This window comes from Dermacentor andersoni, chromosome 9 (genome assembly GCF_023375885.2).
Source record: "Dermacentor andersoni chromosome 9, qqDerAnde1_hic_scaffold, whole genome shotgun sequence".
Classification (NCBI taxonomy): Eukaryota; Metazoa; Arthropoda; class Arachnida; order Ixodida; family Ixodidae; genus Dermacentor; species Dermacentor andersoni.
This window is the reverse complement of record NC_092822.1, coordinates 4,353,504-4,379,146: the sequence shown is the minus strand read 5'-3', so window position 1 is coordinate 4,379,146 and position 25,643 is coordinate 4,353,504. Positions and strand designations below refer to the sequence as shown.

Here is a 25,643-nt window from a genome sequence, read left to right as displayed (position 1 = left end):
TTGAATAAAATAAACACTACTCCTTACTGTTCAAACTGGATTGTTTTTATTTTTTTAACATGCTTACCAGAGAGTGACAGCATCAGGTGACATGGTGTCAGCCCATCTTGACATAAAACAAAGTTCTGTGAAACCTGAAAAAATCAGGGAATTTGAAAATGTCAACTTGGTAGACACGTTGTTCTTCTAAGCATGCAGTATGGCACATAAGCCTGGAGGTTAACGAAGAATCTCAAGAACATGTTAAGGGCCGTACAAAGAGCAATGCAATGATAAATGACAATGAGACAGGAAGAGAGCAGTGCGGATAGTCGATATTCTAGTAGACATTAAGAGGAAAAAATGAAGCTGGGCAGGCCATGTAATGCATAGGGTAGATAACCAGTGGACCATTAGAGTTGCAGAATGGGTGCCAAGGGAAGGGAAGTTCTGTCAAGGATGACAGAAAAACTAGGTGAGATGATGAAATATGAAAGCACAAGTTCGCATCAGCTAGTGCAAGACAATGATAATTAGAGATTGCAGGGAGGCACCTTCATTCTGCATTGAACTTTAAAATAGGATGATGATGAATGCGTGCAACTCTTTAAAAAGAAATTTGGGCCGGAAATAGCTTGCACAGTTCACCAAGACACGAAACCAAATTCGTATGCTTTACCACTAACACAGATGTATTCCAGCGAAGCTAACTTATGAAAAGCGGCCACCATTGTGCAATCATCTATTTCATTGTTGGAACAGCTTGCGAAACATAGCATGTTGGAAGGAGCTCTAACTTTTTTTCTTTATAGCCGGCTATAATATGCACATGCTGAATTTTTTATAATTAATGCTATGTGATGTGCAAATTAAGCAGTAATTTTAGCAGTATTAAAACGTACCCTAGTGTAACAGTACAATGAGAGACGTAATCAAGAATTTGTATGTATGCACATCTGAGTTCGCATGCAATGCGTGCTGTCATCCTTGAGTGCGCACAGACGTGAAACTGGTGCACTGGTCTTAGTGCAGCTTGGTAGGTCATAGTTTGTGAGGGGATTCGTAATGGCAGTGCTCCACCAAGCCACAATGCAGCAGTCAACGCTGAAGAGAGGAAATGCTAATTTTACCAACGCTACACATGCTCAACAGGCCAATGAGAGTGCTGACAGGTGAGCTTGAAGCTCGCCAGATCCATCTCACAATTTGTGCGTCGTACATGACAGCATAATCAACATTTAATCATCGATTTATTTCAACTACCATGTACGTCGACGTTGCTTCTTTAGTGTTGATACTTTGTTGGCCCCCTCCCCTTTTTTCTTCAAGGATACTTCTGACAGTGAAAAATAACACTGAATGTCCACAGGAACTGGCATAAGATGCAACCATTTGTGACCTTTTTAACAGAAGCTTGTATTGCCTCACTGGTGTCGGTGTTACCGCGTGAAAAAACCCAAGCTGCGCAAAAATAGAAATTGCTTATCAGGCTGCGGATTCGAACCACCGACCTCTGGGTTGCGAGACCACCATGCTAACCGATTCAGCCACTGTCAGTTCATCAAACGCTGCCTTTAAGGTGGGTAAGTAGAAGCAGCGCAAGGCATGAGCCAATCACGGGCGTCCCCTTCCTCCAGAGGAGGGAAAGGGTGTGTTCGCTCGCATGACACCCGCAGTTTCCCACACCAGTTCAGGCCCAGCAGTCAGGTGGGGAGGCTGCGTTTGGTCTGTTCTGCCGAAGAGCAGGCTGTGTTGAAGGAATGGCAGTGGGAGCAGGCCACGTGTTGTGCCTTTGGCCAAAGAACAGGCAGTGTTTGATTGATGCCACCGGGAACTTGAGAAAGGGGTCGACGTTGACGTGCCGCCCTCGCCGTGAGGCGTTACAAAGAGCCGCAGATCCCAAGTTTCGCTTGCACCCCACTTCGCAGCAGTGGAAGGGCAGTAACTTTTTGGCCTCCATCCTTGTGTCATAGTCCAAGCATGCTCTTGCTAAATAGAATCATTCTTGGCAACTAAAGCTTAGTGTTTAGGTGCAATTAAAGCTCGTCATTGGAACAGTCTCCAGTACTTCAGAATTTCACAATAAGTAGAATACCATTTTGTTGGCAAGTACCACGGCAGAGATAGTGACCTATAGGTAGATACTGAAAGAGCCAGTATAGTAAGAATTTCATTTAAAGTTGGAGGAATGGTACAACTCTTGGCATTCTGGGGAGTTAAAAAGAGTGGAATTAAGAGATCTCAACTTTCTCAAGCAGGAATGAAATGGAGGGCCCGCCCCATTCTGCAACTTTACTGTGGACCAGTGTATGCCAACATGGCAAGTAAGAAAAAAAATTGGGTATTTCATGGTGCGTGTAGATCCATAGACTTTTGTTCCCAGTGGTATCTTTTGATGACATGCCCAGGCTTTTTTTTTTCTAGTCACTTGTTACACTTTAATGCGATAAAATCTACTTGAACCTCTTGTGGTTGCAACATCCGCAGGCGAGCTCGTTCCCTCACTCGTCACATAACCATATCTTGTGAACATTATATACATTTTTTTTTGCCTCTTAGCATTTTGGGTGATATCCTGAGTGATGAAAACAAGCACTACATAAAATCAGCAACATCTATCACTACGACAGATTCATAACAATAGTGCAGCCACTACATTATTTTAGCTTTGCATACTAAATAAACTCACTGTGTCTGCGTTCAGTGTGGACAGAGGTAAGCTTGCACACGTAAGTTTTTGGTAACATTCATAACAAAGCAAACAAGCTTTCAGGACTATAAACCTTTGAGTCACATCAGCTATGTGGGAGCAAAATATACATTCAAAAAACAGGAAAAAAAGGCACACTGTTATGTGCCACTAATCCTTTCTTAAAAAGCTGCAAGAATTTTAGGCGGTTTTGATAGAATTATAGCATGGCACAAAACTGATGGTGCTGTGCATTTGGTCACCGCAAGCAGCTGTACATTGTTAACCTCTCTGGTCAATCATGTCTGCTGCAGAAGCATCCCTAGTATGTCTCCAAATTTCAAGATACTTGGTTTAGTGCAGTATCACTCTTTGTTGGCCTTTTTATCAGACTGACGCAGAAGTGGGAGCACTGTACACTGTTCACATTTTCTTTGTGTGCAAAAGATAAATATGCGTTGCATTCACCACTAAGAGAATGTATTTAATGCTGTTCTTAAGCTTACAGCCTTACAGCACATGACGCAGATATTCATGACAAATCTGTGCATGTCATACAGACAGCTGAAATTTCAAATGAAACGCCACTTTCCTCCCTCTCGAGAAAGCGCCACACCCAGCCAGAGTCGAGGCAACACAAACAAACAGTGCGACGCAAAACACAGTCGTGTCGCTCGCCATGACGCATTACTTCGGTAAATCGCCCAATTCAGAATGCACAATGCCACGGTGGAAAATGTGCCACGCAACAAAAATGAATAAGAAAAAAAAAAAAGCGGGTGGTGCTAGTCACGTGAACCCGATGTAGTTCTTCGGCTCAAGTATGTGACAAGGCGAGGAAGGAATGTCGCTTGCGGATGCTACTCAAGGCAGAGGGAGAGTGTGTCTCTGTTGGCAGTCATGCTCACCTCATGGTGGTCTGGTAAGAGGGCATTCAATTTCTTCTGTCTCCTCTAATAATGAACCAGTTTAAAAGATTATTTCGGTAAAGCAATGCGAGAAGTCTGAAGTCATTACTCCAAACATTCATCATGGATATGAAGTCCAATGCATGTGGAACTGTCGAAAGTGGTTCACTCATATTCTTCTCATCTACTTTCAAGAAATTTCACACTAAATTGATCTAGACCTCTGCATTGTCACAAACAGCAGGAAGCAACCTTGAAGTCTGTTTTGAATTCCTCATTAATGCATGAAAATCCAGGATGCAGCAGCCAAGTAACAGTCTACTACACATAACTCCATCTTCACCTCTGTTCAGGCAATGAAATACAGTTTTTACCATAGCGAACATGAGATGTTCACTTGTTGGAGATGCAGCTCTTAGCCTGTCTACATATGACTGTGACATTTAAAGAAGATGCCAGTTATTTAAAACTATGTTATTAAAAAAACATCTTTCATGTTCGTAACATGCCTGGAGGCAATAATAACCAACCTGAAAAGTAATTATGTCCCATGGCTGTATTCGGGTCTCAAGAAGCTTTAAATTGCAGTGTAAGCTAAAACTTGCTAGGGGGCCTGATGTAAGGCCCTCAAAAAACAGGCCAAACGGGGCTAAATGTTTCTTCAATAGGATGGAAAGTGCGCTGGAAAGTTAACACCAAATATAAATGAAAATATATTAATTCAGACTTACCACCAGACTTTCACAATTCGAGTCTTGTTCTCCAAGGTGCATTGCCATTCTGACTTGTCCAGCTAGTGAGAAATGCAGTTCGTATTGCCTCCGCCAATGTGTTGCACATGCACAAGTGATGAACGCTACAAAATGAGAGCAGCATTGAAGATAAACTGAGCAGCTGTAAGTGTACGCACTGTTGCTGCTACGCACAATATGGAAACTAAACAGCAGAGGTAAATTTCGTTAATAGAATTGCGTAACACTTCATTCCCGTTCATATTGAAACATAAGTCGACTCTGAATATAAGACAACCCCCTACTTAAAGACGTCGCATTACAGTCCCCTTTATAATGGAAAACTACATGTTCTATAAAAAATTCGGCACTGAAAGCACCATGCCCCGCTTTGCTTCAATTGTGTCGCTTAAATCTTTTGTGTACCCAGCAGAAATTCTAGATTCTAAGCTTTTGTTTTAAATGTAACAAACCTCGTCAAATTTGGTGCAGTGGTTGCCGAGAAAAACGAATAGTGCGTTTACATGTATTTAGATTGGAACACCCGAGCTAAAGCTTTCTCTTAAACGCGCCCGCCACGCGGAGGCATTGCCGAGCCCAAACCGACGGAGCAGTATGGGATCCACATTTTGTCTGCTGGAGGCACCGCCAAATTATACTAAACAAAGAAACGTTGCGTACACTTAGTACACGTACAAATTTCCTCTTTATAGCGACAATGTAGGGGACTACGGCTTGCACTGGCAGCCGGCTTTACCTATGCGCCGCCAGTCTGGTTCCTCAGACGTGTAACGATTGCGACAGTGTACGCGGCGGAAAAAGCACCTTGGACTCCTGCAAGACCAGACAAAACCTTGCCTCTGTGCATTATCTAACTCCTTCTCATTACCGTTAAACAAAACTCGAGAACGCAGTCAAGAATTTCGTATTGAGCTGAGAGTACGCTGCACAAGGTCTACTGAAAGACGGAACTTTTAACGACAACTTGTAGGCTAACTTCAAGATGTATCGATAAGTAACTGTTCAAAAACTGGGTAACACTGAACTTAGTGTCACACATTACTTCCCCCCTCTTTTTTGGCTTCTGGATTGGATTGGCGCGGCTCGCTACGTGCTTGCGCGCGCTTTTCCGAGCGCAGATTGGTGTGCGCCTGGTTTCTGCACTAGGCTGTTATGCGATCGCTTTTTCGAGCGCAGATTGATGTGAGCCTGGTTTTTGCACTAGGCTTTTGTACGATCGCTTGTCGCTGCTTTCCTTTCCTCTGGATTGATTCGGCGCGGCTTGGTGCAGGCGCACAGACTCGTGTGCGCCTGCTTTTTCGCACTGGGCTTTCAAAAGGCGAAGTGAGCGTCGCTTATTGCGGAAGTGCTGCGCCGCGGGGTACCGTGTATGGAAGCGCGCAGCAATGCCGGGAAACATTCATACAAAAGCAAAGGGTCAGAAAAGTGCGCTTTATTTTCCATTACTTTGTCACACTGGATAGCGCCGTGCGATCGCTTCTAATAAACGCAGAAACGAGTCCTTGCAGCGCATGTGCCCATAATCGACGCCCACCACAGCCATGAGGTGCGACTCGAGAAGCTGTGCAGTTACCCTGTAGCCGGCGGAGACGAGGTGGCGCTTCACCTTCTGCCAGTAACTTTCGATTTTTTGGGTGTGAGCGCCCGTGATCGGGTATACAAAGTTCATGCTGTGGTTAACAGTCTCCCGTTGCAAATTCAGTCTTGCTCCGTTAGCCCCCACTAAGTTCGGGATGCAGTTGTATGCGGCCCATACATCACTGTGGATGGTGGTCCCCGGTTCAACGTTGGCTGCAATAATGGGGCCTAGCGTCGCCGCGTCTCGTCGGTCGACCTTGAATAGTCGGAGCTCCCCGGTGGTCACGCAGATCATGCCGAATACCCATGGTCCACGATCTGCAATGCCGCCGTAAGTTTGGCGGCTCGGCGGAACGTTGTCGCCCGTCATCAGGCGGCCTCGATTGTATTTTCGCTTGCCGCGGAGGCATTCATCAATTTGCACAATCCTCCCGGGGCCACCGAGTGGGGGTCGCGCCACCAGCTCGTCCCGCACGACCTCACGAGCGTAGTTCCTCCAGTCGGCGATGACATGGTCCGACAGATTAAGCAAGTCGCCGGTCATCTCCTTCAAGAGCCACGTGCCTATGTTTTTGCTCACGCAGGCGGTCCGTGTTGGCGAAGTAACTTCCCTCACCTCTCTGCCCGTGCAGTGCAGCAGTACCGTGTAACTGCGACAGCTGCTTTCGGCACCTCTTGCACCGGAAGGCAGCCCGGCGTCCATTCTGAGTCTTCCTATACAATGTGACGACATCGCGTTCGCAGGTTTTTTGGTCCGGGTTGAACCCCAGGTCCTTGCAGGGGTAACACTGAACTTAGTGTCACACAAAGGAAAGCAGCGACAAGCGATCGTACAAATGCCCAGTGCAGAAACCAGGCTCACATCAATCTGCGCTCGAAAAAGCGATCGCATAACAGCCTAGTGCAGAAACCAGGCGCACACCAATCTGCGCTCGGAAAAGCGCGCGCAAGCACGTAGCGAGCCGCGCCAATCCAATCCAGAAGCCAAAAAAGAGGGGGGAAGTAATGTGTGACACTAAGTTCAGTGTTACCAAACACTGTAGAATAAATACGTCCACTTGCCTGTCTGTTCACGCCAATACCGCAAGCTCTTTTCAGAAGCACGAGACGGGCGCTGAAAAGCGTCGAGACATTTCATTTGGCGAAATTAACCGCTTGCATTTCCAATGCAGCGAAAAATCAAGCGAACGATTAGAGTGTATTAACGATTTCGACGATGCAGTCGGCCATTTTGGGAAGCTTTAGGCATGGATCGGCTTGGCTATAGATGCGCACAATCTTTGGAAGCGACTTTTTTTTTTTTTTGTCACCAGACGAAAATCACTGTGTTAAACTTTTTTTTTTTTTTTTACAGAGAAGATATGTTTATACTAAGGGTATGGTGGCTAGCATACACTCTTAAGCATAATTACACCCTTTTGCCACACAACGATAATCGTCATCTGCTTGTCCGCATTTCCTTTCTTTAACGCGGCGAGCCCGGTACTTTCCTGTAACGAACGGTATGCGCGTTATCATTCCCGACAGGAAAGTAACAGGCAATGCTATCATGCTGATAACGCGTGTGCCGTTCGTTACAGTAAACGCCGCCAGAAGTGGGGAGCAATTCCGTGTGTCTTGAATGACGCTTGTACAGTTATCGGTCAAACCGCCTAATGTTGCCACTTCTCTGTTGTGCTTATGTGGGCTTTTTTCTAACCTTCACGGTGGGTGCAGCATGTCTAGAGCAGCAGCGTCCTGCGCTCTATGCGGTTGCACGGGACTGGTGGCCACGCATCGTTACACAACCTCCCAAATAACAATAAGAGTCAGTTTTGGCACTTGGTAGAGCAGTAAACGAGGGATCCAAAAGAAATGTGATTGTTCCGCAAATATATATTTCTCTATAATTCTTCTAGAGGTAATTAAAAAACGAAACTAACTATAGTCGGATGCAACTTAAGTATGCAGCGAAGCCCCGCCCACGGCCTCATAGCCGCCAGCCACTGTTCCTCTGCGAGGCTGCAAATAATTCATACTTCAAACTTTTCCTGTTAGGCAAATAAGGTGGTAACCACAAAAATAATATTATTAGCGCATAATTTTATACATTTTCCCTCGCCTATTAAAGTATAATAGGCGAGTATAAGTACAAATCTATCGTCCTCTACTGCGTCGCAAACTACTTGCCCACTAAAACCAAGCGGCCGCCAAAAAATAATCCCTGGATAACCCAAGAAGTAATTCAGGCAAAGCGCCGTCTGAAAAGACTGCGTAGAACAATAAAAATTAAAGGAGGAGACGAATCCAGGGTGACGAAACTTCCTAATGCCATCGCGGAATTCAAGCTTGCAGCCAAACGAGCAAAAGAATATTATTTTAATGTAAAGTTACCGAGCTTTCTTACTAATAATCCCGGAAGGTTCTGGAGGCACTTTCGCACCAATGATGGAGAAGCGTCCCACTTAAGCCCAGAGGAAGAAACTGCGAAAGCCAACGTATATAACATTTTTTTTCAATCAGTATTTACTACAGACAATAACATTATTCCCCCCATTCTAACGAGACAGGGCGTAAGCATTGGCGAATTACACATTACGGACGCTGGCATACTTAATCTTCTGCTTAATCTTGACTCTAAAAAAGGCAGCGGTCCTGGCAACATACCTAACGACTTTCTGAAAAGGTATGCGGAATGGTGCAGTAGATACCTCGGCATAATTTTTCGTAAATCACTCACGACTTCACAGCTACCGAACGACTGGAAAATTGCAAAGATAATACCTATCCATAAATCAGGCGACACAGCAGAAATTTCAAATTTTAGACCCATTTCATTAACTAGCACATCCTGTAAGCTTCTAGAGCACACAATCTTAAAGCACATAATGGTTTTTCTAGAGAGCATTGGCTTCTTGTCTCCCTACCAACATGGTTTTCGCAGTGGTTTATCAACAATAACCCAACTAACAGAACTAGTCCACGATCTTGCATATACTATCAATCACCGCGGCCAGACTGACATGATTTTACTTGATCTATCTAAGGCATTTGATTGTGTATGCCATAACAAATTAATCGCTAAAGTTGAAAGTGTTGTTGGGAAAGGGCTCCTTTCAGCCTGGATAAAAGAATTTCTAGCCAATCGTTCACAATTTGTAACCTACGAAAAAATGCCACCTAACACTGTCACCGTTACTTCCGGAGTTCCCCGAGGCTCAGTTCTTGGGCCATTACTCTTCTTAATAATCTATATTAATGACATCACAGCTAACATTGGTTGTAATATAAAACTGTTCGCCGACGACTGCGTTATCTATAGTGAAATCACTAATTATAACGATAACATCGCACTTAATACATCCCTCAACACTCTAGCTATTTGGTGCTCTAATTGGCAAATGTCAGTTAACGTAAAAAAGTCTGTGGTCATGACCGTAACAAGGAAAACAAGACCATCTAACTTTACATATGAGATTAACGGCATACCACTCACTAAAGTTGAACAACAAAAATACCTGGGAGTTACATTAACCTCAGACCTCAGGTGGGATAAACACATTTCGAATATCACGGCAGGTGCATTACGCAAACTATTCTTCCTCAAAAGAAGCCTTGAGCTCTCTACAAGATCAACGAAGCTACCGGCCTACACAATGTTCGTTAGGCCAGTTCTCGAATATGCAAATACAGTCTGGTTTCCTCATACAACAACTAACATAACAAAATTAGAGGCAGTACAAAGAAAGGCTATAAGGTTCATTCACAACAAATATATACGCACTGACTCACCGACTAATCTTCTAACGCAGTCTGGATTGCAAATGCTATCTACCAGGGCAAAACACGCTCGCCTGAAGTTCTTGTTTCAGCTTCTAAAAAATAACTATAAGATAGATGTGTCCAGGTACATTTCATTTTCTGAGGCTCGAAAAACACGTAACAAACATGCGCACACTTTAACAGAATACACATGCAACAATGACACGTTAAAGTATTCATTCTTCCCCCTTACAATTGCTGAATGGAACCAACTTGATCCTGCTATAACCGCCATCGAATCGTTGTCCGAATTTACTTCACAAGTGGAAGCTGCAGTGCGTAAATAAAACAATTTATCATCGCACGTGTCATCGTCAGAAATTTCGCATTGTGTTGCTTTCGACTTCCCACTTTTCTTTTTCCATTTTTGTTTGATTGTCGTTATGTGGACATATGGTACACTGTGTTCCCAAAATAAATTTTCATTACTGTACTACTGCTAGTCCTAAGATAATTGTTATAACTGCCATTTCCTGCTGATTGCTTGCCTAGATTGTTCTTTCTTTTTCCATTCGTGTCTTCTCGCTCTCAAAGTGTATGCTTTAAAGCGTATCCCTTCACACAACTTTAAAATTTCTTCACGCGTTAAGTGTTATCTTTCAGTTCGCTCCTATTTTATGTATAAACTAGTTAATTACGTGTTCCTAACTGCCAGAATCATGTTAATTAACTGTCATGTGAAAACTTGCATTTTTGTTTCTAAACTCAGCTTCTTTCTTATATTACCATCCTCGGGCAATTGTTTTCTTTTTTCTTCCTTTTTTCAATTAACTGTTCTGCCTAAATGCGTATTCATATACATGTCTACTGTATCGCCCAACTGCCACGCTCTCAAATGAGAGTAGCAGTATTGTAAATAAAATAAATAAATAAAATAATGGCGAAAGTCGAATTCTTTATGCAACTGAAAATTATAAAATGCTTGCTTTGCTGCAACTATTTGTTTTCAAGTTTCAGTGCAGTTGGCAGTGAAGTTTCATGAGTAAAACTGGTTCAGCAGTGAAATGAACTGTACCGCAGACTTTTGAAGAGTGAAATGCTCAGACTCCATACACTTTGTCCATGTCTGTTGCACACCTTATTGCTTCTGCCGATAAAAGGCTCTTCAAGAACAGCAGACTCTCCGGATCTATCAAGTACGACGCATTGTTGAAAAGGCCACATGACGATAATTTTGTTTGCTTTTGTGATTGGCTGGCTAAGTAACACAACCCCGCGCGGTTCATGTGCCATGGTTGCTATGTATTCTACTATAGAAATCTTTAATTTACATTTTCACTTGTTTACTTGTTCTTGGCAGTGTTCTTCCTGCGGTTCTTTCCAGTGTGAGTCCATTTGATGGGGTTCCTTGTTTGCCATGTAAAGGAGAGGTGCATCTCACAGGCCTACCTGTGAGACGCACCTTATTTCATTTCTCTTTTCGGGTTTATGTGTCTTTGTGGTGAATGGTCGGCATTATTCATATTTGTATAATAAAGGTACCGTTCCCCTAATTTGCATAGGAAGGAGACCTATGGTTCCCCCCCCCCCCCAAAAAAAATTACTGCATACGCGCCTGCTCTGTTGCCATTGATGAAATGACACAGAGGAATGCATAGAGCAAACTTTAGAGTCTGAAGGCTCGCATCGATGTCACTGGTTGTCCTTTCCCATTATGCACCATTAGAAGCACTCATTGGGGTTAAAACAATGTTTGACTAGTTGCTAACATATTTCATAAATTCCTTCCAGTGCAGACCCTCACTCCAGGATGCTGCAGGTCACACTGAACATTAATTTCGAAGTTTCAGTGCACTTCCTGAACTGCTCCCACTGCCAGATCCATCCACAGTAATTTTGGGTAGTTATTCCCGTAAAACTTACGGGTTCCTTGCCTTGGCACTCAACCTCAGTACACTGTAGCTACTAGTATAGGTGAGAAAATTATGCTGTATAAACAGAATAAAAGGCAATTTCCTAAGCATGCAAAAGCATGCAAGTTCCTTTAACGCGCAAAAAGCATGGATAGCAGGCATATTTCTAATTTAGTGTGTTCACTGTGTGAAAGCTTACATTTACATATATGGAAGCATAGAACAAATGTTTCAAAGCATTAATTACATCCTTGAGCTTAATAATTAACATTAAAAAATTCTGTATAATTTGGGCAATTTAATCTTACACATAAAACCAATTCATTCAGTTTTGCAGACACTAAGTGGGCTCAAGTTTTACTATGCCTTTTGGAAGGATGACACAGGAACATAATTTCTGCTGCAAAATGTTTTCCAGTAAAACATCCAATTGGGAAGAAAAGCATTCTAAAAACAATACAGGGTTTTCAGCTTACTTATCCCAAATTAATTATGCAGTAATTTTTTACCGGTGTCTTTTATAGTTCTTTCAACAAAGAAATTATTGCCATGTGATGCTTTGTGCACTACACACAAAGTTCAGTGAATGACAATGTCATTCATGCTTAAAATAAAAAAACACTGCTTCCCAAGTGTTGCTAGCGGCTACTTCCTAATATAGGTTATAGGCACTCAAAGTTCAAAATTCTCAAGTGGAAATGAGAGTGAAGAAAGGCAAATAAGGAGGTTAAAGTGAAAACACTGTATTAGGCACACCTGCAACTAATATAGAAGAAAACTCAACTAACAACTCCATGGAGGTAATAGCAGAAGTGACAAAGTATGGAAAAAAATAAACGAAGCACTAAATCGGAAGTCAGTCGATACACAAGCAGATACGTTGAACATTGATTGCACTTTTGTAGGTGGTACAGAACTTGCAGACAGTTTTAAAAATTTTTTTTTTAAAGTAGGATGCATAGATCACGACATTCAAGATACAATGCATGCCGCTTCCTTAAGAGAATCTTTATTCCTAAAGATTACTAGCATCCCTGAGGTGATTACAACATTTTCATCCTTGAAAAATAGCCATAGTAGATGATTTAGAAATTAGGCCAATTAAGTGCGTCATAGACTTACTTGCACCTGCAGTAATGCACATTTTTAATATTTTCTTGTCAACCGGAGTTTTCCCGCATAATATGCAGGTAGCGAGAGTAATAGTTCACAAAGGAGGTGACAAAAATAATATGGGCAATTATTAGCCAGTATCTATACTTCCTGTGCTATCAAAGGGACTAAAAAAAATTGTTAACTTTTGTATTAATAAATTTTCGCAAAAACATAGCCTGCTAACCGACTGTCAACACGGGTTTAAGAAAAAGCGGTCTATGGAAACTGCTTTAAGTATACAGAAGGAGCTTATTCTAGAGAACACTGACAAAAAATTTCTGACTTTAGGGTTATACTTAGACTTCAGCAACGCCTTTGATAGGGTCAACCAGAAATTGCTGCTGATAAAGCTGGAAAAATATGGCTTCCGAGGAATAACACTTGAACTTATCTGATCTTATTTAGAAAGCCGACATCAGTTTGCTGAAATTAATGAGAACAGATCGCAGATAAAATCTTTGACAGCGAGTGTGCCCCAAGGTAGCATTCTTGGCCGGATACTTTTCCTGTATTACATTAATGATATTGTACAAGTGAGCGATATGTGTAAATTTGTCACGTATGCAGATGATTGCTCTGTTTTCTTTACAGGTAGAGATTTAAAAGAAATAACGCCTATAGCAAGCTCCGTTTGTTATGGACTTCGAGCATGGTCTAAGGCAAACGGCCTCATCCTCAATGAAACCAAAACAAAGTGCGTTATTTTTCATGCTCTGGGAAGTTCTACTACATTGCCAGATAATATTGTGTGGGGTCTGTATAAAATTAACCTTACGTCATCCATAAAAACCCTAGGCATAATACTCGCAGAGCATATGTCCTGGAATGAACACGTTAGTCATGTTTGCTCAAAGGTACGAAAAGTTGTTGGTGTGTTAAATTGCAATTTAAGTGCATTACATTTTCAAGTTAAGTGTCTCATTTATCATGCTCTTCTCCATTCACACCTCAGTTACTGTTCACTTATATGGGGTAACACTACAGCGCAAAATATTCAAATGCTGGAAATACTTCAAAAGAAAGCAATTCGGGCGATAGCGAACGTTTCTTTTTTCGAGCATACGCAAGAGCTTTTCCAACAAAACAGAATAATCAGAGCCCGTGACATATATAAATTCAAAACATTACTAAGCTATAGAAATGCTATACTGGGAAAACTCTATTCATTCCCAGCCCCGGCAACTCTACAACAAAATAGAAGTGCATATTCATATCGTCACCAGGCACCATGGCAGATCCCTTTCTCACGTACTAATTATGGCTGCCAATGCCTTAAACATACACTACCGTCCCTACTTAACTATTTTAACCAACAACATGTTGATGTGTTATCTCTAAACAAAACTAAAATATTGGATTTGTTCTTATAGATGTGTATTGTTAACTGCTCCAACAGTTCCGCAGAACTTATCATATATTCTCATTTTGTTTATACATTCACACTTGTAAGTACTATTCCTAGAATCCGGGTTTCCGCTGCAGTGATTGTGCCCGAACCACGTGGCAGGGTTTTGTGTTGTAAACTGGATGCTGCAAAGGGCGTCTTCGCGTTTGTTAAAATTCAAGGATGTGATGACGCCCTGGGCTACGTTGCCGTGATGTCTGTCGCGAAAGCAGCAGCCTATATGCAGATTTTCTTTTTTTATGTTTTTTAACATAGATGCACATACATATTTGCAAGTATGTAAAATAATTTCTGAAAAAAAGAATGTTTCCTGATGGTAACTTAACTTGTGTTTATTGTAAACTTCTGTGAAATTTGTTATATGTATATATGTATGTGTGTGTATGTATATATATGTATACATATATTGCTTTTGCATTCTTATTTATTTATATCATGCAGGCCATCGTCAGGCCCATGCATGAGTGGTTACAACATGGAATACAGTACAAAAAAAGAATAAAGTGAAACTAGTGTATCCAAAACAAAGAGCATTAGCACACACAAAAAAGAACACACTCAATAAATATATACACTGTTTAAATGAGCCGTCCGGGAAGCAGGAGAAACAGCGTTTACCATAAGAATGCATCTACAGAGGCTGCATATGAAATACAGGTAATATCACCATTCGAATTCCAGATTCTCAATACTGTCAATAATTGCGTTGGCAGATGGGCAATTTACGGCTCTAGAGGGTAGTATGTTCCAATGGGAAATAGCGTGTGGGAATAAAGAGTACTTGTGAGTGTTATTATGGCTGGGATGGTGTCGTATTGATTTATTATGGTTGGTTCGGGCAGAAAGTCTGAATGGCGCTTGAATTTATGTTGCTTGTGGTATTCGATAGGAGCCGCGATAAAGTAAGTATAGAAATTTTAATCTGGAAATCATTCTATGTTGAGCCAGTGATTGAATGTTAGCCTTGACGCGCAGGTTCGTAATGCTCGTTTGACGTGAATATTGTGAATATATAAATCTCAATGCTAAGTTCTGTATGCGTTCTAGTTTCTCGGTTAAATACTTCTGGTGCGGGGCCCAAATAATGTCAGCATACTCTAAAGAGGGTCTAATGAGGGTTTTGCATGCATTTAATTTAACACTAGGAGGTGTGTTTCTAAGTTTTCTTCCCAAGAAATGTAGTTTACCTAGGGCCTTGTCATATATGTTATTTATATGAGTTTCCCAATTTAATTTCGTTGTAAGAGTGACCTCGAGATATGTGACCTCCTCGTATTTTCTTAGTGATATATTGTTTATTGTGTATGTAAACTGAAGCACATTTTTCTTGTGAGTGAAGGAGATACTGGTAGTTTTTGATGCATTCAGTTTCATCCCCCAAATGTTGCACCAATTTTGTACAGCAGCTAACGAATCATCTAGTTTTACCTGATCCTCTCTGGTATTCACTGTTGCGTACACTACGCAGTCATCAACGAATAGGCGGCTGAACGCATGAACGAATATCATTGATGTAGATCAGAAATAGGAGGGGCGCAAGAACCGAGCCTTGTGGAACACCAGAAAAAACGTTGACGTAATCAGACGTAATATCATTCACAGCTACGCATTGCTTTCTGTTTTCGAGATAGTTCTTGATCCATGATACTGTTTTCTCGTGTACACCAATGGCAATTAGTTTAGTAATAAGATCTGGATGAGGAACAACATCAAAGGCCTTTGAAAAATCTAAGAAAATGGCATCTATTTGGCTTCTGTTATTTATTGTGGTAGCTACATCATGGATTAACTCAGCTAACTGAGTAATAGTACTTAGACCTGAACGGAATCCATGTTGCCGGCTGTATAGTAGGTTATTATTCTCTAAGTGCAATATTATGGCCTTATAAATAATATGTTCGAACAGTTTACTGGATGCACATGTTAATGAAACAGATCTATAGTTACTTACGTTGAGTTTAGAGCCAGATTTGTGCACAGGTATTACTTTGGCCCTTCGCCAGTCGTCAGGTATAACTGAAGTTTCCAAAGATCGCCTGTAGATTACGTATAAGTATTTTGACGTCCAAACTGCATGTTTTTGCAAAAATGCATCTGATATAAGATCAGGGCCACAGGGTTTCTTTACATCCAGTTTTTGTAAGAGTCAAATAATTCCTTGTTGGTCGATATCTATTTCAGGCATTGGATTCTAGAAATGATAATGTAGTTCTGTTAAATACAGATAGAAAAAATTCATTAAATTTGCTTGCTATGACGTCAGGCTGAACAATCGTCTCGTTTGAAACAGTAATCTGCGATACGGTGTGCCACTCCCTCGATAGGTAGCACCAGGATTTTTGTGGTTTATTCATCGTGTAAGAAGGCAGAGTAACAGTGAAAAAACGCTCCTTGGCCATATGTTTATCTTATCTTGTAATAAGCGTACGAGATCTTGAAGGTCACGTGTGGTTTTCTTTCTGCGCTTCCTTTTAATTTTTCGTTTTAAATGTATTATTTCGAGCGATACCCAAGGATGTTCTCTGTTCACTCTTTTCTTTCTGGAGGGAATGTAGTTTTCTTCACAAAAGTGTACAATATGCTTAAAACGTAACCATAATTCATTTACGTCATGAAGTAATGAAACCTGCAGAAAGCAGGCGTTTAAATATTCTGAGATAGCATTGTCATCCGCTCTTGAGTAATCCCTGATAACAGCAATCGATGGCTTAACGCGTTCACAGTTTCCTAAAATCGGACAGGAGAATACAATAGTTTTATGGTCTGAAATGCTTTTTTCAACGTTTAATGTGTTATTTTGAAATAGACTGCTTACGAACATCAGATCAAGCACAGAACATGACTGACCAGCTATTCTAGTCGGTTTGGAAACTAGCTGGTCTAGAGAGAAGGTAAATGACATGAACAATAGTGATTCAGCACTTTTTGCGTCGGAGCTGTTGTGCGAAAGATTAGACCAATTGATTCCTGGTAAATTGAAATCACCCGTGATAATAATATTGGAACGTGAATAAGTGTGTTGTGCAATGTAATCATGCATAACGTCTAGGTATTCAGGGGGCGCATTCGGAGGTCGGTATACGCCACCCAGAAATATGCTTTTTCCATTAAATGTAAGGTTACACCATACGCTTTCATGGTCAGGTAGGCTGTTTAAAACTGTGAATTTTATGTTAGATTTAATTGCGGCAGCTACACCTCCCCCCCGCGATTCTCTGTCTTTCCGTATGAGCCGATAAGAAGGTGGAAACACTTCGGAATCCTGGACGCTTTCCTGAAGCCAGGTTTCCAAGTTGACTATAACGTGCGGTTGATGGGCTGCAACTATGCTTTCAAGTAGGCTGGACTTATTGACTACGCTGCGCGCATTCAGTGATAACACTCTGATACATTTCGTACGTTGTTGTCACGTGCCATCGCAAGCTGCTGGGCCAGCGTGTGCAGAAGTTTTCGGTTTAGATAGTTCAATTCTTCTGACCTCACACTCATTCCATATAAAGGTGTTGCCATTTATTTTTAGTTTATCAAATAACAGAGATACCTTTGCCCCTTTCGCCTTGTCACTTACTGCAGAACACCATAATTTAGCACGTGTGTCGCATACTTTCTTTGAGAAATCCTCGGATATTGAAATCCGGCTGTTGTTCACCTTGAAGGAGCTTGATAATATTTTGTTTTTCTCAGCGAAGTTGAATAGCCTGATAATAACGGGGCGTGTCCTTTGGCTTTGCTTTGTACCAATTCTGTGAACTCGTTCTATTGAGTTAATTTCTATTCCTAGGATCTTCTTAAGTATACCGTGCACTTCTTCTTCAAGTGTTTTAACATCTTCATCAGAGCTCTCTCTTAATCCATAAATTACTAGGTTATTCCGCCTACTTCTATTTTCTAAATCATCGACCTTCGATGCCAGAAATTCTACTTGCATCATGGTAGATTTACAAGATTCCTCGCAGTGTACTATCCTGTCTTCGCATTCTTTCCATAATCCCCTTTCATTCTCAATAACTGTCATTCTTTCTTGCAAATCTGCAACTATTGTCTCCACATGCTTGATATTTGAAGACAGTTGTTTCAGTGTTTTGTTCGTTTCCTTTTGTTCTCTTAGAATGTGTTTCATTAGTTCCTGCTGCGAACATTCATCTGAATCAGAGTAAGGGCCTGGATTTTGTTCGTCTCCGGATGTTAGTAACATTAAGCGGACAACATTAAAACAACCCCGCAAAATAGCAACACAGCATTGTGGACTTGGGAGCACCGTTAACGTTACGCCGTTGTATCTAACTGAAGAGACTAAATGCTGGTCACTAACCTGTGCGATCAGAAAAAATTTGATCAGCATCCGTGCTCGTTCGGTGCTTCCAAGTCCACTGAAGGGAACGTCGAAAAGGCTGCTGCTTTTATCCGGGTGCCACGATGTCTCCGTCGACGTCACCGTGCTGGTCAGGTGGTCCCAGTGCAGTGCATGTGGTACAGCTTCCTGCGACTTGTTTTGTCCGATGAAGCCAGCAGGGCAGACAGCCGGAGGTAGCAGTAGATAGGCCTGATGCAGTGCATGCTCAGACCCTGCGTCGACGAATCCGGTCCTCGACAGCACGATCTGTGCGATCAGAAAAAATTTGATCAGCATCCGTACTCGTTCGGTGCTTCCAAGTCCACTATGATATATGCAACTGAGTCTGTGTTAAATAATAATATGCAAGATAACAGATTATAATTGTATACTGGGAGTCATTTGACACAACTGTATTACAACTAGTTTCCATGTAATAACATGAAAATTTCTATATGTATTTGTGTTTAAAAAACTCTTATTTCCACACTTTATGCGTAATTGTATTGCTACACCAGCCGCTTCCGTGCCTGTCTGGGAGACCGGAACTTTGTCAAGCTGAAGAGATTTCGGCTTTTTTCCCAGCTCTCCCTTTTTCACCTTGTATCCAGTGGTAAAAATAAAAATCATGATGATGATGATGTAGCAGAATATGATCACAGAACTGAAATGCCACTGTACTGAATTTTGTTAAACTGAAAGGCATTTGCATTGGGTTGAATGGGGTTTCGATGGGGGATACAAAAAAAGTTCGTACAGCTGAATAATTTGCTTAAGTGACGTTCAAGTGGTAGTTTACTGTATATTGGTTTTCTTGGATAAAAGATTTAGTTGGAAACAGTGCCTTGTATGTCCTCATTTTTTCTGAAACATTGCTCGATGAACAAGAGGCGCAAAAAGACGCCTTTCTATTTTGTCTCTTCCGACCTAACTGGCATTTGGCGAATACCTCTTGCGTACGGGAGAAAGTAAGGAGGGGGGGGGTATATTGGAAAAAATTTGGCAGTGTCTGGCTCCTCCTGGGGTGGTGTTAGAGGTGTGTATGAACCACTGCTTAGATAAATCGAACTCGGTACCTTTTTCTCAGTACAAACATTCGTGAATGTTAACTTCTTATTCTAGCAGTTTAAAAATGTCTGGATAGGCCCTATATCACAATGTCCCAAGCCTCCTATTTTTTTATTTAAAAGGACTTGAAAGCATTCGAACTTCAATGTTAATGAAAAGAATGTTACAACTTTCAATAGCAAGGGATTGCTATTATCAAGACTCCACAAAATGATGCAAAAGGGGCTGTTCTGCCATGAACAATTTTCAATATTGTAATTCTGAGAAGCGGTTATTAAGTTTTGAGGAGAAAGTTAGTTGAATGTATGTTCCAGCTTGTAAACCGCGCACAAACTATTTGAGGGCGGTAAGAAGATTCTCTATTGTTTAACATCAAGAGTGGACGAACAGCCACAGTTCAGCAATGTCATGTGTTTTCTCATTTTGAAGAGCAAAAATTATTTCAACATATCTGAGCTATCAACACTACAATAGTAATGACGCTAGCCATTAATCAAGTGGGGGACCAAGATTACAATTTTTTTTTCAGGGTGGGGGGCTCAGCCCCCCCCCCCCTGAAAATCTCCGGAGGGGGCTCGGGCCCCGGAGCCCCCCACATAGTCACAGTCTATGCTGCTATGTTAACATGGATGGTATTATATGTGCATTTCTCAAGTGAATAAATTAAACAAAGTACACGTAGTTCATTTTCATGGGAAGCAACATTGAAGCAATCAATTTTGCGTCTTTCCATTTTAAGGTGAAAGCCTTAGATGCCTATGCTTTAAGGTCTCATTGTGAGGTACAGAAAATATCATGTGACCCAAGGAAGGCCAGAAGCGAACGAAAACATGTGCAGCCATGTATAAGACATGATTAATGATTATCAGAGTTATCACTATGTGGTACCTGTTTCCAAGTTCCTGTGATGATGTCAAAGGTTATTTCAGATACACCGCTTCATCATTATCATTATATACAGTTCTTTCATATGTGAATGCATAGCTTGTAGAAGACAGGTAGGTAGAACCATAATGCAGAATGGACCATTTGTTAAAGAATTGGTTTTCTTCAAATGACGATCCATCTATAAGATTTTTATAATGAGTGGGACATTGCACCAAACTGGTAGCCCATGATGGTGAGGTGCTCATTGTTACCAACCTTCTAGTGAAAAAAAATATACTTCCGAAGAACTCCCAAGAAAAGAAATGTATAGATATAGAGTGAAATGCACATTATTGCAGGGACCTGAACTTTAATCAAAGTGGTGACAATAGTGGTCAAAGTTTTCTTATTATTTGTACTAATGCAATGTGAAGATGGGGATCACGATCCTGGCAACGAAAAATGAAAATCAATGATGACAGCGGTCATTGTCAGCTTAAAGAACTGTGTGGACAGACAGACATGGGAAACCAGCACTCACGTGGTGTCGGAGCAAAGCTGGAACTTATGGCTGAGCCAAATAACTTATAAGGGCTGTGGCGCACACGATAGCTGCGCGCGGGTATGATATACTAGAAATCATCAAGCAGTATCTGCCACATGGTGTTAGCGCATGCTGCCTGCACTAATAGATCTCCCACCGAGCTCCTACATCTATACGAACACACAGCTACAAAATGCATGCCGAGATGCAGGATCCGTCCAGTAAAGGGAACAAATTCGCCAGTCGCTTAATATGACATTGACCGACACCTACAGAAGTCGCTTAATCATTTAAATAATTAGGTGAGAATGACTTGGTTCGACAGGCAAGGTTCTGACTGGTGTTGTCGCTTTTTGTGACTGTTGTCGCGGGTCGCTTTTTAAGTCGCGACGATAGATTGGATTTTTTACAAGCACTGCTCCAGGAGGGCACATGCAACCGGAGGGCTCAGGAGAGGACCTGAGGTTATAATAAAGCAGGCGGCGCAGGATCCCCAGGACACCCAAGGGGTAGTGGGGAGATCAAAGCTGGAAGCAGGATGGCCCGTAGGATTGGAGTGGCGGAGGCCTAAGCGTGCTGGACTTAAAATAAATATTATTACGTCCAGCCGCCAACTTGTGACGCCAAGACTTCTGCAACAGCAGTCAGAAGTTTGCCGTTTGACATACTAAGGCAGCAGCGGAAGCGGACGAAGACACAGAAGCGTGAAAAAGAGACCCCACGCTACAAGTTAGTAGTATTTTAATATTTAAATTATGGCAATTTAATAACGCGCAACTGAGCCCTCTCGAAGCGTTCGACGCATGGAAAAATTCGCGAGGACGGTAAGATACCAGTGTGACAGGGGCACAAGCAAGGAACGAAAACGCACACACAGGGCAAACTGTGAAGATGCTATATATTTTGCTATATATGTAATATATGCTATATCTATCAAGTGACTAGTGCCATGCTATAATCTTCAAAGGTCGCAATGCTTTCGCAATGAAATTGTTGACAGTGTGCGCTGTGTGTGTATCTTGTGTTCCGGCTCACTGCTCATCGCGATCACGCCCGATCCTGATCGAATTTCGCGGTCGTGATTGCCTTCTTAGGACAAAATGAGCGAGAGACCCAATCACAGTCGAGAATTTCGATCCGGATCGGTGCCGATCGCGATGAGAAGTATACGTGTGACACTGGTAGTGACAGGGCAACGCCATATCATACTCGCCTTCACGGGAGACCACTGACCAAACGACAACAATCGTTCGCGCCAGTGCACTGCGCCAGCAACACCCAAGGAGACGCACGAGGAAAACTTGTACGCGACGCACAGATCGCCAGCCGACACACGGCAAAATGCCGGCACGCCAGGGCACGCCTAGGGACAGAACGACCAAAGAAACTGCTCCTCCGTGGTACCTAGGCAAAGGGAGAAATTTCAGGCGCAAACGCCCCCAGATTTTCTCTCTCGCACCCGCTGAAACGACTGGCCAATCCCGTGAACTGGCGTTTCCTCTAATGACCGTCTCGTCTAATGCTGTCCCTAGGCAGCTAGGATTAGGTCACGTGACGGATTATTGTACGACAAATAGACGCACACGAGACGGTCATTAGAGGAAACGCCAGTTCACGGGATTGGCCAGTCGTTTCAGCGGGTGCGAGAGAGAAAATCTGGGGGCGTTTGCGCCTGAAATTTCTCCCTTTGCCTAGGTACTACGGAGGAGAAGCCGATTTGCTTGTTTCGTATGCGTTTGTCCCTAGGCGCGCATTTTGCCGTGTGTCGGCTGGCGATCCTTCAAATCAATGTCTCCTTTCTTGACGAAGCCGTGCGTGCCGTGCGTCGTGCATAAGTGTTCCTCCTGCGTCTCCTTGGATGTTGCCGGTAGGTTTGTTGCGCTTTTTGGTAACATACGGAACGTGCGACGGGATCAGTGAACTTGTGATATCGAGGACCAATCGGATAACTTAATGCCACGCCGTGTCCATCATGTGTTGGTTATCTGTGCATACTGCACCCTTCAAGAGATACGCGTGAACATGCATATCTGCATGTCGAAACACTTTTAGCACCCTGTAGCTGGGAAAAGCGAAAGTCGTTATGCAATTTATGGCCGTAGACCACTCTGAAACGTGATGGCGGCCGCAGTGTTCCGACTGGTGTTATAGAAGTGGCGGGGTGCTTTTTTCGTCCCGACGATATAATGGATTTTTACCAGTACTGCGACAGGACGGCATACGTCACCGGCAAACGGAGCCCTCACGAGAGCACCTGAGCTTATAATAACGCTCTGTCTAAATGTACATCCGATCCCGGCCACGGCGGCCGCATTTCGATGGGGGCCAAATGCGAAAACACCCGTGTGCTTAGGTTTAGGTGCATGTTAAAAGAACCCCAGGTGGTCGAAATTTCCGGAGTCCTCCACTACGGCGTGCCTCATAATCAGAAAGTGGTTTTGGCACTTAAAACCCCATAATTTAATTTAAATGTACGTCCGACTTGCCTGCTTTGCTTCCGTTTCGCTAGCTCTGCGGCTCCCGCTTACCGATTTATTGCACATGGTTTTGCTGAAGAACCTTTATTTATATCGAAGGGGACCATTCAAATATTCCATTTAAAAGTCAGAGAGCAGCGTACAAAAAGCGTTGCACGAGCGAAGGTACTGCTCCAGGAGAGCATGCCTGGTCTACACTATGGCCCCTATTCCTCGCCCGGGAAGAGACACAAAACATCTTTAATGAGACGAAAGATGGCTCATTAAATCAATAATCCGCCATCACCAACTCGGCACGAGCGCCGCACGGGCGAGAAAGTCTTTCCGACGTACACCCACTTTAGCAGTACATTTCAACTCGACATAGGCGACAGATTTCAAGAAGCACAGGCTGGTACACTTGGCTCATTGTAGCCCAGTACTGCCCGGTACTGCCATTTTTATGAGACACCTGCTGCTATCCCTTGCCACAACTGCGCCGTCACTTCCTTAACAGCGCCAGGACTGATGCTTGGCATCAGTAGCATTCGTGACAGAAAGTGCTTGCTCTTTGGCAACTGATGACCCAATTAATTTGCTACTTTCTTCTGAAATTTGTGCTCATAAGTGCTGCTCATGTCGTCACTGTCAAACTGATCTCCTTTGTGTGATCCCTTGTAGTTTTTCTGTACCCTTCTCCCTGCACATGCTTGATCACTTTTTGTTGCTCTTCCCTGTCGCCATTCCTCTACAGTGGCACCGTCTTTTGCTATATGTGCCTGGCTGTCTATTGCTTATGCCGCGTGTTCACTGTAATGATTTCCTTCGCCAGATACGTGAATTATTAATTGCTAAAAAAACTTTTATCTGCAGGGTCTCCTGGAAATTCATCCACAGCTGGAAACCAAAATTGTGCTTCATCCCAGACCACAGCTTATCTCCACATCAAAGCCTCATATCACCATTACGTCTCCAGTCTCACTCACGTTCGCTCTGAACAGAAAAAAAAAAACAGTTGCTGCACTTCACAAGGCAAGAATCCATCTCATCATTTTCTCCTGGGGGGGGGGGGGGGGGGGGAGGGGGGGGGTATTCTGTGAGAGTACACCTAGAGGGTTGTCCATTTCGGCCACTGCCGATTGGATTCAGCTGTGAGAGGAGGAGACGAGCAGCCCTAGCCAATCAGTAGCGGCCAAAATGGACAGTCCACTAGGTGGGCTCTTACAGAATACTCCTCCCCACCCCCCTGCTCACCACATCTTGCCTGCTGCTTTCTCTTGTCATGTATGACTTTGCACATACTTTTCGTTCATGTTCTCCTTTCTGCTTTGGCACTACACCTATGCTTTTTTTTTTTTTGTTCAAGCAATAGCTCTTCATTGCCATTGCTATTTTTTCGGCCTTCGCGTATTCTATTGCAGTCACTAGCATCATACTTACTAATCAGTGCGGAAACAATGGAAGACACACGGAAGGGCACTGGACGAGTGCTGTCTAATAACTGAAATTTATTGAACACTAGCATCAAATGTCTCTTACCTTTGGTTGCTCCATATAACTTGCTAGAAATGCAATAGAAATTTTCATCATAGGGCATTCAGTCTTGCAGCATACTGAAATTATAGCTATTTGCTTTGTGATGGAGTATTGCTTTAGTAAAAAACAACTAATTAACTTGGCAAGTTGTTTCCAAAGGCTACATCCTTTGCATGTCCAAATGTCCACACCTTGCAAGTTCCTAAAGAACTTCACAGCTTCAAAGGCTTTTGCTTCATAATTTTGCAGCTTAATTTAGCATTTTACCCCCATTGTTCATCTCATTATTGTGGTTGTTGTGTGACAGTACCGAACTTAGACCTTAGCATGAAGCAATGCTTAAAAACCGTTGTGCTCTTACACGCTTTATCAAATCACTGCTTTGTTTTAATGTTACTGGTGCTGTGGCTTTGGTGTTGGCTGCTAAGCCCAAGGTCGTGCGATCAAATCCAAGCCCCTGCGGCCACATTTCGATCGGGGCAAAATGCAAAAAATGCTGTGCGCCTTGCATTGGGTGCATGTTAAGCCCAGGTAGTCAGAATTAATCCAGAGTTTCTCATTATTGTATCCCTCATCATCATTTAGTGATTTTGGCATGTAAAACCACTGAACTTAATTTTTAAGTATTGTCTTTGCCAAGTACAAATCTAGATTTTGGATGTCACTGCAAATGTAACCAATACACAAATTTAAATACTTTGTCATCTAAAGAAAAATGG

At 42.5% G+C, this 25,643-nt stretch overlaps 2 protein-coding genes across 21 annotated transcripts in view; one reads left to right on the top strand and one right to left on the bottom strand.

The window, feature by feature from the left end:
- Nucleotides 1-22,443, bottom strand: part of LOC140213278 (uncharacterized) — a 55,360-nt gene extending 32,917 nt beyond the window's left edge. For 4 of the 20 annotated variants that reach the window (XM_072284419.1, XM_072284417.1, XM_072284418.1 and 1 more), the window contains exons 1-5: nucleotides 18,433-20,053; nucleotides 8,293-8,369; nucleotides 6,969-7,020; nucleotides 4,308-4,369; nucleotides 68-134 (exon numbers count right to left, since the gene is read on the bottom strand). In XM_072284419.1, coding sequence (XP_072140520.1) covers nucleotides 98-134; nucleotides 4,308-4,369; nucleotides 6,969-7,020; nucleotides 8,293-8,369; nucleotides 18,433-18,750 — 546 coding nt within the window. In that variant the 5' untranslated portion in view covers nucleotides 18,751-20,053 and the 3' untranslated portion in view covers nucleotides 68-97. Of the gene's footprint in view, nucleotides 1-29; nucleotides 135-4,307; nucleotides 4,433-6,968; nucleotides 8,370-18,432; nucleotides 20,091-22,145 lie in introns of those variants that run through there. The other 16 variants (XM_072284412.1, XM_072284414.1, XM_072284422.1 and 13 more) reach the window with 14 other exon arrangements.
- LOC140213277 (zinc finger transcription factor family protein 17-like) overlaps nucleotides 1-25,643 on the top strand; it is a 90,536-nt gene that overhangs the window by 15,920 nt on the left and 48,973 nt on the right. The window lies entirely within an intron of this gene.